Source organism: Miniopterus schreibersii (genome assembly GCF_964146895.1).
Source record: "Miniopterus schreibersii genome assembly, chromosome: 16".
Taxonomy (NCBI): domain Eukaryota; kingdom Metazoa; phylum Chordata; class Mammalia; order Chiroptera; family Miniopteridae; genus Miniopterus; species Miniopterus schreibersii.
Genome location: NC_138116.1, coordinates 43,891,053 through 43,904,293, shown reverse-complemented (window position 1 = coordinate 43,904,293; position 13,241 = coordinate 43,891,053). Strand labels below are relative to the sequence as shown.

At 50.5% G+C, this 13,241-nt stretch overlaps 1 protein-coding gene across 3 annotated transcripts in view; it reads left to right on the top strand.

Annotated features, from left to right (window-relative positions):
- Nucleotides 1–13,241, top strand: part of EPN2 (epsin 2) — an 80,603-nt gene that overhangs the window by 61,717 nt on the left and 5,645 nt on the right. For all 3 annotated transcript variants that reach the window (XM_081162329.1, XM_081162330.1, XM_081162328.1), the window contains 2 exons: nt 11,364–11,537; nt 12,145–12,231. In XM_081162329.1, the coding sequence (XP_081018455.1) occupies nt 11,364–11,537; nt 12,145–12,231 (261 nt within the window). The remainder of the gene's footprint in view (nt 1–11,363; nt 11,538–12,144; nt 12,232–13,241) is intronic.

The following is a 13,241-nucleotide window of genomic DNA, read 5'->3' as shown; positions in this document are numbered from 1 at the left end:
TTTTGGAGGAATCTTCCAGGGAGAGCAGGAGCAGCCAGGCCAGGAAGAGGCAAGAAGGCTCGGCCGTGAGAGGAATGAGGGCATGCAGTGGTGCAGTTGGTACAGGTATGGGGGCCTTCCTGGTGTAAATTGGGCAGCAGGGGGTGGGGGTTGGGGTGGGGAGGATGGCGCTGGAAAGTGGGGATTGGTGGCTTCCTGGTTACTCAGGACCCGGCAGCCTTGCCAAGTGCTTGGATGTGTCCAGGGGCCAGTGTTGGCCCCAGGTGTCCTTGGGTGGTGGTGTTGGCTTCAGGGACCTAGACAGACAGAGCCCCACCTTCCTTTGGCAGGGTCCCGCTCACTGGTTCACAGTGCCCACTTACTGGAGGCAGCACCAAGGCTGCCAGGAGCTTGTTTGCGTGGTCCATGGCCTGTCTGCTGTGTCCCCAGGGAGCCTGTGGTGGGAAGTCTTCCTGAGCTTGTGTGGGGCAATGACGGCAGGTCTGCTGGAGATGTCCACTGGGCGCTGCCTGCCGGTGCAGCAGGCCCTTCTGGACAGTGGCTTTGATTTTATTTTTAAGTGTGGAAAACAGTTTGTCTGTAAAGGGCTGGCCACCTCAAGTTATGGATAAAGATGTTCTTCAGGAAGGACCGTCAGCCCCTTTCAAAGTTGTAGCCCATCATCAAACTGATCGGCGGTCTTCTTGGGGAGCCGGGTGAGAGTGAGACGACTGAATCATGCTGAGTCCGCGACGGATTCTGGGGAGGTGCTTTGGTGGTGGGAGGGGCATAGACTTTTCCCTTCTGTTCTGTTTACTGTTTCTGTTACCTGCTTGGAAGAGGTAAAATAAACATTTCATAAATAAGTTTGCCCAGCCCTTCCTTTGGCTGGTGGACAGGGCTGTGCCCTAGAACTGAGTGTAGTGATTGAGCCAGGGACATGACCCTCCCAGGGAGCTGTTGGTGGGACAGGACCACCTCCAGCAGCTGGGGTTCTCACACACCTGCAGACAGCATACACCAGGCTCTGGCCAGAGGCAGGTGCTGCTGGGGAAAGGCAGCTGGTGCCCAGAGGCAGATGAGCATCACGTGGGATGCCACCCATGTGAGTTTGCTCTTCTAATTTATTTATTTATAAAAATATATCTTTATTGATTTCAGAGGGAAAGAGATAGAAAATCAATGATGAGTCATTGATCGGTTGCCTCCTGCCCCCTACTGGGGATCGAGCCCACAACCTGGGCATATGCTCTGACCTGGAATTGAACCGTGATCTCCTGGATCAGAGGTCGATGCTCAACTGCTGAGCCATGCCAGCCAGGCCCAATTTATTTTTAATCAACATCAAATTCATATAACATAAAAGTCACTATTTTAACCATTTATAAGTGGACAGTTCAGTGGTTCTTGCCATTCACAATGCTGTGCGGTCATCAGCACTGGTTCCAGGCACTTCTGTTACCCTGTGCCCATTAAGCAGCCCTTCTCCACTTCCCCTCCCCTGCCCCTGGCAGCCACCATATACTTTCTGTCTTTGGATTTGCCTGGTCTGGACATTTCATATATGTAATGGAATCACACAACACTGGTCCTTTGTGACTGGTTTCTTTCACTTAGCATGTTTTCAGAGTTCATCCATACACTTGCATGTGTCCCTACTGCTTTCCTTTTTATGGCTGAGTAGCATTCCATTTTATAGATAACACTACATTTTGTTTAACCACTTAGCAGTTGATGGATATATGTGGGTTACTTACACTTTGGGGCCATTATGAATCCATTATTTTTAGAAAAGATCGTAACCTGCATTTTTGAAATCTATTTTTAAATGTTGACAATGAATTTTAAAAATTAAGAACATGTTTGGGACTAATGAAAATATATCTGCAGGTAACCACAGGTGGTTCATGGACTGCTGTTTCTTTTGCCGCTTCCCAACCCGGCGCCCTCTCCTTGGTTCTGATGCATTTGGTGTTTTTACGAGTGACTTGGGGAGAAAATAGGCCACTAAAGCCTAGAGAGGTTGTTCGTGTTCTGGGGTCACTCAGCAAGTTAGAGGCCGACGCAGTGCTTGGGACCCTCAAGCTGGAATTACGGCACTAACCCAGACTGCTCTGAAGGCCACCTGTGAGTGTGCACACCCTGGAAAAGTAATCTCATGCCAGCACTGAGAGGCAACTAGTGTTAAATGTTAGCTGATCTGCTTCCTGTTTTTTCTGGGCACTTAATGTTTTTATGTGGTTGAGGTCATATTGTATATACAATTGTGTGTGTGTGTGTACATCTACAGAGAAATTTCCGTTTGTACTGCATGATGAACATTTCTAGGCATATTAGACACTAAACAGCGTGGCTCCAGGGCGCAGTCCAGGGCTAGACCACCTTACCCAGCGGCCATTGTTGTACATGAGGTGGCTCTGCACTTTTGGTACTCTGTTCTCAGCAACGCTACAAGAGATGGCCTGACACCAGCGCCGGAGCTCCCCAGAGCAAGGGTACAGCCCCCTTGCTTTCATCTTCCAAGACACAGCTCCAGAGCAAGGAGTAGTGTCAAGTTTACCGATTAGTCTCTAGTAAAATCTGCTACTGTGTGTGTTCAGGGCCACCCCACTGTCCTGAACACGTTCATAAATTGGAAAGATTAGAGGGTCTCATTTCAAACATTGTTAATTGCACCCTCTGGATGGAAGGAACAGTGTTTTGAAAGCTGCCGTTTGTAGCTAGCCCTGCCGTTGCCATTTCTTTCCTAGCAGCTTGGCCAAATGGCCTTGAGAGGAAGTGCTAGGGGCCGAAGGGAGGGAAATTGGAGCCCGCCAGGTCAGTGGGGCACTTCCTCCACTGTTCAGACACACAGAGCAGCCCACCTGGTATGAGGAGGGCTCACAGCCAGGCGATGCAGAAGCCTGGGCTGGCTCGGCCCTCCCGCTGCCTGGGCCAGGCCAGAGGCTGTCTCCCGCTCTGGCGGCAGCAGGTGGTGCTGCTGGTTTCTTGGTTACTCCTGAGATGGCTTAGCTCTGTGACTTCCTCCTCGTGCACATGAATATCAATGTGCCAGGCCGGGATGAGCCAGGCTGGCCAGTGAGAACCGATGGCTGCGTGCTCCCTGTGCATGGGCCCTCAGAGAGGAAGGCCGGCAGCCCTGATCCCCGCTCCGTTTCATCCCCCTCGCATTCACTGGGGCAGTCAGCAAGCATTTATTTATTGGCGTGTGGCATGGTCCAGGCACTCCCGAGGACATGGAGGGCAGAGCACAGAGGAGCCTCGCAGTGAACCCACTGTCACTCATGGGGCACAGAGCTGTCAGTGGGCATTCAGGTGGACTGTGCCTGCCCCCTGCTGCCTGCTTTCCCACAGGCTAGTTTATGCATCCGTGGGAGGGTGGAGGAAACATTATCTGTCCTGGTTAGGCTTGAGGAAAGTGCGGTGCTGCAGTGTGTGGCCTCCCGGGTCTCCCGTAAGCACCTTTTGGAGCGGAGAGTTGGCGTCGTGTCCCGGACACATGTAGGTACCCTGATAACACTTGCCAAGGCTCAGTGGCTTATCCATGGTCATCTGACTGACGTGGGGTTGGCAGGGTTTGAACTGAACTTGTCTTTCATTTCACATCCAAAGCTCTGAGCTGTAATCAAATTTGTCCCTGTGCATGGCAGTCCAGGAGCAGCGGCTTCCTTTCAGGCCAGAGCTTGTGGGTGCAACATTGCACATCATAGAGGAGGCTGATTTTTAAAGTTCTTGGCCATGCTGTTGTTTTTGTTGTTTCAGCAGATTCTAAAGGGGAAGTGAGGCCCATGGAAAATAACTGGAGGAGTCAGAAGAGGCTCCTGACGTTTCCAGGGTGGCACCACAGGGCAGCGGGTGCTCAAGGAGCCTTGCATGTGAGCCCAGGAGGACGGGGCTCAGTGTGATGCCAGCTCATGAGAAAGCATTTTACACAGCTTCACAAGCCAGAGTGTTCATACAGAAAGAGCCCTTCCAGAAATGTTGCAGTACTTTAACTCTTAAAAAAAGAAAAGTTTTTATTGATTTCAGAGAGAGGAAGGGGGAAAGAGAGAGATAGAAACATCAGTGATGAGTGAGTCATTGATCAGCTGCCTCCTGTATGCCCCCTACTGGGGATCAAGCCTGCAACCTGGGCATGTGCCCTGACTGGGAATCGACCTGTCATCTCCAGATTCATGGGTTGATGCTCAACCACTGAGCAATACTGGCCAGACTGTTTTAACTGTTAGTAACTAGTGTTTTTAGATCCTCTTGGCCCAAGAGTGAGTCCAGATGGTAAAGCAAGTGTCTATTTTTTTTGCACATGCACACACATGCACAAACACACATACAGACACATACAGACATACACATACATGGACACATGCAAACACATGCAACATATACACATATATACATACGCTCACACACTTGCACACATACACACTTGCACGTGCACACATATGCGCACACATGCACAGACATATACATGTGCATGCATACACACAGAGACACAAACAGATGTGCACAGAGTGTGCTGGGGATATAGTCTGGTCAGGATGCTATGTTGTGAACAGCTTCAGTAGAGAGAGGTGGCTCTGCCTTCAGTCCAGCTGGGTCCAGGGCTCAGAGATTGTCACCAGACTCTATCCTCTGCACTGTCTCACCCAGTGGGTCTCCTCTCCCCTCCAGTCTTAGAAACTTGAGGTCCTGCCACCTTGGTGCCCACCTCACACTCCCAGTTCTTAGCCCAGGGGATGAGGAGTATTTCTCTGTAGCTCCTGTACTATTCTAGGACTTGGGGGTGAGGGGTTGGGACTGGGGCACTTTGCAGATTGACTTTAGTTGGTGAAAACCCTCCCCTGCTGCCAGGGCAGGGTCAGTCCCACTCTGACTGGGACGAGCAGTGGGCGAAAGTCAGCGCTTCCTGAGAAAGTCAGCGTATCCTTCAGGAAGAGGAGGGATGGGTGTGGAAAGAACTGGAGAGTGTCTCCTGATAAAGGCAAGGAGGAGGAGGGGCAGTAGCTCTCTGTCTGCAGGGTGAAGGTGCCGATTTGGTCAGGGCTGCAGGGGAAAGAGCATGCGGCTCTCAGTCCCTGTCCTCCCAGCACAGGCGGGCCTGGGGGACATGGACCGTGTAACAGGGTCCTTCCACCGTGAGCTTGTTCAGTTCTCATGGCTGTGGGTGAGCAGGAGGAGACTGAGGAACATGTGCTCATCCCTGTGGTTCCATGGGGAGTCAGAGGCAGCCGGCCCCAGACCCCAGGCCTTCCTGTGACTGAGTGCTGTGTCCTCCAGGCCTTCGTGGGGAGCCCTGAGACACTTCCCAGCTCTGTGATTTGCACTCCAGCTCTCCCTGATGTAGCTGCCACCACTACATCACTTCCTTGCATTGAGATGGAGAGCTGAGGCCCTGTGAGGTGCTGTGTTGGGGGCAGATCAGGGGCCCGTCCCTGCTGTGTGGCTCCAGCTGGGACTAGGTTCAGTGCCCAGGTATGTCCTTTGAACATCAGCAGAGTGGGCTGGGGATTGCTATTCAGTCAGAGGGGAGCTTGTTCTGCGCGAGATGCTGGGAAGACCAGGAGTGAAAGGTGGGAGGGGCTTCTGGAGGCCTCTGGAGGGCTATAGGTTTCTGGCTGCAGCAGGAGAAGCCCTGAGTTCACACAGAAGTTGATAGGCCAGGAGCAAGTGACAGGGGTGCGTTTCCGGCGATGGTGGAATGAAGCCTGCAGGTAGAAGTCTGCCCAGTGTATTTGTAGCTCACAGGCAGTTGCCGTGGCAACCTGGGAAGTAGCGGGCACCTCCCCTCCCCCCCCCCCCCAGCAGCTCCAGCTCACCCTACCCAAGTGAACAGGAGTGGCTAGTACAGGCCTGAAAGGCCCCCTCTAAATCCAGCCAGCGGTCCAGAGATTAGGAGTGATGCCGTCAGCATGGGAGAGCAATTACAGAGGGTCTGTCTTTCAGAAAGCTGCAGAACCTTCTACCTACACCTCCGTCCCTGTGCACTGCCCCTGGACCTGCTAAGGGGCCTGGGTGGGACTGGGGCCCAGGAAATGAGTCCCTGGAGGCTTAAGGGAGCATTCCCTGGTCTTCTCTAAGACTGCCTGGTGCAGGGGGAGGATAGCTTTCGCCCCAGAGGAGTTTGCAGTCTAGAGGAAGCTCTGAGGCAAGTAAGTAGTTGTGGTGTTGTGTGTAAGAGCCAACAGAACGCGGTGGAGGAACGGGGAAGGCAGGGGAAGACGGGGAAGATGGACTGGGGGGCCAGGGGCCGCAGGTGGCGGATGTGCCCTTGGTGTGTTTGGGGGCCAGTAGGGAGGTCACTGTGGCTGGGGAAGCATGGAGGCAGATTGAAGATATCTAATACACATCTGTTTGGAGTTCCAGAAAAGTTAATATTTGAAAAGATAAATGACTAAAGCTTTTTAAGAATTGTGTCAAGGTGCTAATTCTCAGATTCAGGAGGCCTAGTAAATCATAAGCAGAATAGTAAAAGAAATCTCACCTACACACGTCATCAGAAAACCAGAGAGAGAGAGGACATCTTTAAAAAAGCCACAGGGAACAGATGGTCCTTTACAAGGAATGGCTTCCCAGCCGCGATGCCAGGTGCTAGAGGACAGTGGGGAGGTGTCCCTGGTGCCTGACAGGGAAGCCCTGTCATCACAGAATTCAGCTCTAGCAAAGTCATCTCCCTCTAAGAAGGATGGTCAGGTAAAGACAGTTGAAGTTTTATAATGAAAACAAAGCTGTCACCCTCCGGAGCTCTCTATTCAGTGGAGGTATTCCTCAACAGTGACGGTGGAAAATAGCATTTCCAGGTAATAGGAAACAAGAGAATCTGTTGCCAGCCCATCTGCCCCCCACAGAAACGCTAAGGGATGTTCTACAGGCTGACAAGAAAAACAACCAGGTGGAAACTCCGTCTCAGGAAAACATCAGAAATGGGAAATAATGTGGGAGAACATTTTTTTTGTTTGTTTTTTTACTCCTCCCCCAAGGGCATGCTTAGAGAGGGAGAGAGAAACATCGGTCCTGCACGCCCCTACTGGGGATCGAGCTCACAACCCGGGCATGTGCCCTGACTGGGAACTGAACCGGCCACCTTTCAGTGCACAGGACGACGCTCAGCCACCTGAGCCAGTCCAGCCGGGCATGGGAGAATATTTTTAAAGTAGTAAGAACATAAGAAAACATGAGCATCATGATTCCTGAGCCTGTGGACTTGTTCACAACACTTGGAGAATACACATTATTTTCAGTTACATACAGAATACTAACAAAAATTGATTATGTGCTGGGCAAAGATACTAGCCTCCACAAATTTCAGAAAATTGGGGTCACATAGGATATATCTTATGACCACAGTACATTCAAGTTAAAAGTCAGTAACAAAAAGATAACTAGAGAAACTCCATACACTTGACATTTTAAAAACACTTCTAAATTCTTGAGTCAAGAAAATATCATGAAAGAAATATTTAGAACCAAATAATAATGTAAATATTTTCATATCAGAATTTGTGGGACAACTGAAGCAATAATATGAGGGAAATTTACAGCATAAGGTGTTTACATTCGTCAAGAAGAAGGGCCCAAGATTAATGAGGTCACATTTGGGGTAGACTAGCATCACACCCAAATAAGGAAAGGAAGAGAAGTGAATTAGAACACACACTAGTAATACCCACAGAGATGGAAGTTGGTCATTGAAAAGAGTAATAAACTAGACAAGTCTTTGGCAAGATTAATTTAAAAAAACAGGAAAGTCACAGTGTTGGAATGAAACAAAGACCGTAACTGCCAAGATTCAAAATAGAGCAGAGGTTATTTGATCAACTCTGTTTTCAATCTGAAAATGTAGACGAAATGGGTATTAAAAAGACAAATGAGCACAGCTGATTAAAGAAGGCCTATGAATAGGGGTAGTTCTATAGTCATTAAAGAAATAGAGTCAGTTACTTAAAAATTTCCTTCACCCCTCAAGTCTACCCAGAGGGCTTTACTAGCAAGTTCTAACATCATTCAAGAAACAGTTCCACTCTTACACACACTCCTTCAGAGGACAGGAAGAGAGGGATGGAGCATCCTACGCATTTGAGGAGGCTACAGAACCTTAACACCACAACCATTCAAAAGATATGTGAGACTAGACATGCCAGGCCAGTCCTACTTATGAATATAGATCAAAAATCCTAAGCAGAGAAACGGTAGCAAAACCAACATGAGGAAAATATAAAAATGATACAGTACATCATGAAAACTTGGTTTTCAAGCACCAGGTTATTAGAAAATGTATTGATGCACCATTTTAACAGACCCAAAGAGAAAGATCATGTGATCTTGACAGAGTCAAAAACAGGTTGATAAAATTCATCGGCTATCCCTGGCCAGTGTGGCTCTGTTGGTTGTCATCCTGTGCACCGAAAGGTCACTGGTTCGATTCCCAATCCCTGGTCAAGGTGTGTATGGGAGGCAACCAATCGATATTTACCTCTCTCCCCTCTCCCTTTCCTCTCTCTCTAAAATCAATTTAAAAAATAAAAATTAGTTTTAAAAAATTCATCACGTATTCATTGTGAAATTTTAGCATATTTGGAATAATAGGGAACTTGCATAACCTGATAAAGGACTTCTAAAAGGAAAAAAACCCACATTATTGCAGTTGGTAACTTTTAAAAAATTATTGATTTTAGAGAGAGGAAGGAGGAGAGAGAGAAATGGATATGAGAGAAATATTGATCAGTTGCCCCCATACTCGCCCTGATGGGGGGGTTCAGACCGGCAACGTTTTGGTGTATGAAACGGTGCTCCAACCAGCTGAGCCACCTGGCCAGGGCCAGATGGTACCGTTTAGTAGTAAAATGTTGAAAGTTGACCCTGGGAGAGCAAGACAAGGACACTTCTGCCTTCCAGCTTTATGTTGGGACTCGTGGTCACACCAATGCAGTGAGACAGGAAAATGAAAGAGTATAAGGACTAGAAAGACTAAACTGTTGTTATTTGTAAGTCATAGTTTGTGTACATAAAATATTAAAATTTTTCTACAGATGAGCTTATTAGAATTAAGAGTTATTAGAATTATAAGAATAAATAATTAGGATGAATTTCTATGTTGGAATTAAGAGTAGCAAGATTTCTGGAGAAAAATTAGCATACAAAAGTAAATTGTCTTATGCATAACAATAAATAAATAGAAAATGAACTTTTAAAAATATATGAGTCCCTGGGAATAAATTTTACAAACGCCGTATAAATCCCTTATGGAAATAAAGGGTAAAGTTTTAAAAGGTTAAATTTCACTGAACGACATTAAAGAAGACTTAAGTAAGTGGGGAGATAGTCTGTGGTTTTGGTTTAGGAAGAGTTGCTATAAAGAGAACAATTTTCTTCAAATTGACGAGATTCAGTGCAATTCCAAGGCTTTGATTTTTTTTTTTAACCCGACGAGATTATTTACAAATGAATGTGGAAGCGTAAAGGGCCAGGAGTAGCCAGGATGCTCCTGATGAACAAGGCCGGGTTGGGACTCGCTGTGCCGGGTGCCAAGGCGTGTTACCGTGGTGGCATCTGGGGGGGTAGCCAGGAGCGCGGCCTGGGGACCGAGGGGCCGCGGGACAGCAGAGCCCGAACGAGCCGCGGCTCCTCCGCCTGGCGGGCGGCGCTGGGCGAGGGGGAGCCGCGAGGTGGTCCTTGCCTTACACCACCTACAAAAGCCAGCCGCTGGTGAATCAAGCATGAAGACATGGAAGGCAAACTAAATCTTTCAAATGTTAGGCCTCAATGTAGGGAAGGATTTTCAAAATGTCAGGAAAAGCAGATTTCAAACAAAAATACTGATAGGTCTACTCCATTAAAGTTAAGAACTCACCTGTTCACTGAACGGTACCTTCAGGAGAGGGAAGGTGAAGATATTTGCAACACGAGGAAGAGAATCAGTTTTTAGAACATGGGAAGAATCTACCAAATCGGTGAGAAGAACCCAGAGGGAGGGGTGATGGCTGGGACAGTCTTTCTAGGAGACAGGTGGAGTTCATAGGAGAAGAGTCACAAAGGGACAAGGTGCACAGCTTCGTGGAACAAGGAGAGGCCAGTCTGACCCAGGAAACCTCGAGAATAACATCTCCCACCCACCCAGATGGGCACCCTTGAGAAAGGGAGATGGCACTAGGTGTTCCTGAGGTTACAGTGCGACTCCGGGAGCCCCGGACGTCATCCACGGCCACTGGGAGCGTCAGCTGGCCCGACCACGTGGGGACCCTTCTGACATGACTCGGGGAAGAAGAAAACGCCCCCGGGACGGAGTGGACAAAGCAGCACAGGAGGGACCGGATGGACCAGACCCGTGCCTTCCAGACCACTCGACGGGCCTCGTACAGAATGACACACAGCGAACCTCAGCACAGGCGGCTCTTCCAAATAAAACGTGGAGCGAGCGCAGCCTGTCGCAGGAGAATGTCTGCAGTATGTTTCCATGTATAGAAAGTTCAGAAAACCGGCACAGCCAGCCACTGTACTATTTAATGAGGAGGGAAATCAAGAGAGGGGCTAACAATCCACGATGATGGGGGCGAGGGCGCCATTGGGGGAGGCACTTTCTGGTCCCTAAGGAGCGGCTGGTTTTTACACATTTCCTGTGCTGTTCCACTGGAGGAAAGGAGATGCACGATGTGTGTGTTGTGTACATGCCCACACATAAACGTGTCCACACAGACTCAGATGTGTGTGTGCACATGTCCTCGTAAACGTGTCCACATGTGCCCAGATGTTTGTGTGTACACACATACATGTGTATCTACACGAACCTAAAATGGAGACACACAACAGGATTGACACCTTTCGTAAGTTCGCTCAAGTGTTTTCTATTCTGTCCTTTAAAAAAACCCAGTGGTGGATGACCCACTAAATTGATTTGTCACTCACAATTTGAACATGTTTAATTGCTTGAGCTGGCGGTCAGTTGTTATTGTTCCTCTCTATGCTGCGCTCACCTGCTTCAGTTGGCCTCCTTTCAAAAGCAGAAACCACTCAAAGCAGGTGGGGCGGGGACCCTGCCGGGGCAGAGCTCTGGTCCAGGGAAGCCTGTGGGCTCAGGAGGTGGGCTTGAATTTAGCCCAGGGAGCCCTTTGCAAGACTGGGTGTCAGCTGTTTCCTGTCTGGTCCCTTCCCAGGGCAGGGGTCCAGCGGGCCTTGCCCAGCGCTCTCCCAGGAGTAACCCCCCAGAACTGTCAGCCCTGGGCTTCAGCTCTGGCTGGTGTGGGATAGCACCCTCTGGGTGTCTGCCTGTCCTGATATGGGCACAGATCCTAGTGGCTTATATGGCCTGGCCCACAGTGCCCTTGGTCTTTTTACTCCAGCTGCCGAGAACTTCTGAGGGCATCTCTGAGTCCTACCCTGCCTTCCTACAGGTGCCAAGCCAGCTTCCTCTGTTGTCCCGTGGGGAGATCCCCCTGGAGCCAGCACACACTCCGTCTCCAAGAGCTCAGATTCCTGGGCAGCCCCACAGCAGCCTGCCCCGAGCACCGAGAAAACCGCCGATGCCTGGGCAGCAGCCTCTGCCGACAAGCCCGTGTCCACCTCTGGTGAGACCTCATTCCTCCTGGGCTAAGAGCCCCTTTTAGCCCCAAGAGCCCTTTTGGGCCCTGCCGCTGCCCCCCCAGTGGCTCTTTGACATAGGGCCTATCAGTTTGCCTTCACTTGCTACCCTCCTCCCGCAGCCTTTGTCCCCAGTCCCCGGGCTAAGCCCAGTCTGTGGAATGAGCTCACAGGCCTCTGGGCACCGAACCTCCTCCAGAGGGTGCCACCCCAGGGCCCCTGGGCAGACTGCCCCGGACACCCCGCCAGTCACTTCCTATAGGCCCTACCCCAGCTCCTAGACCCAACTCAGGTGTGTCTCCACCACCATTAGCTCCTTCAGTTTCAGGGGGGATGATGGGAGCATTGGCAGGCGAGCACCCCACTTTGCACCAGGAGGCCAAGCTCTCAGGCCTGGCCCTGTCCCCTCCAGTTCCAGACCACCAGGTAACCTTGAGCCCGGGCTGCCCCCTTGCTCTCAGCATTCTTTCCTAGAAGGTGGAATAAGCATCTACCCTCCCCTGTCCGGTGCCTGCCCGCTGCAGACCGTAACTGGGAAGTGGGACACAGAGAAGCCATGATGCCCATGATCACTGGCCTCTTGTGTTCACCCAGGGGCCTTCGATCTCTTCAGTAATTTGAATGGGACAATTAAAGATGACTTTTCTGAATTTGACAACCTCCGAACTTCAAAAAACACAGGTATGTAAAGGTGGTAATGGTTTCCATAGAGTGCGCATTTGACCAGCCCAGTTACTGTGGAAAGAACAGTCAGCTTTCAAAACCTCTGGACCTCATGCACCCACTCTGCCTTTTGCTCTTGGGAGCCGTAGTGGAATCGCCTGAGCTCGCACATCTGCAGTGAACAGTCCAGTCCTACTGTTGAGTTTTCCTCTCACCCGCTTGGGTGTCTCCTTTCTGGGTCACCTTTTTCTTGGCCTCATGCCCCCTGAGGCTCATGACTGCCCTGCCCCCAGCACAGAGTGGGGCCCCCCACCTGCAGGCCTGAGCCATGGTTTCCATTCACCCTCATCCTCCCAACTCCCCGCTCCCAAAGGCGCCAGCTTTTCTAGTCTGTGCCTCAGTTCATACCTGGGGTTGCAGCTCCTGCTCGGCCGGAGCCCCGTCCAGGAGACCCATGGTTTCATCTCCAGGCCCAGCTCCTCCCTGTGTGCCCTGGACTGGGAGGGCTAGGGTGGGGTGCAGAGTCGGCCTGAAGGGAGCAGGAGGAGCATGCCCAGGTGCTTTCTCCATCCACCTCTGAGGAGCTGGGCGCCTCAGGGCCGCGCTGTTTGTCCTGCAGAGAACTTCTCTTTCCTCTCCTCCCTCAGCTCCTCCCTGTGCACACCTTCCTCCCACTTTCTCTGCCTCTTCCCGGCTACAGCCATAGGCTTGGCTGGCCTTGGTCTAAGGTACGAGCAGCCTGGCCCCTCCGCTCGGGGCCACAGGCAACTTAGAATGTGCTGCTTCTTGGGGTCTTTGTTTCGCTGCCTTCAAAGCAACAGGGTGCCATGGTCTCTGCAGCCAGAGTGCACCCTCTCTGTCCTTCCTGCGCACCCTCCAACTTGCAGTGATTCCCCCGCTCTAGGACTGTTCCCATGGTGGTGAATTTGGAAGTTGATGGGAGAAAATGGAAATCGTTTCTGATTCTTCCTCCTTCCCTCAGTCACTGTTTCCTCTTAAACACAGTTCTGCTCATCCTGTCAGGGTTT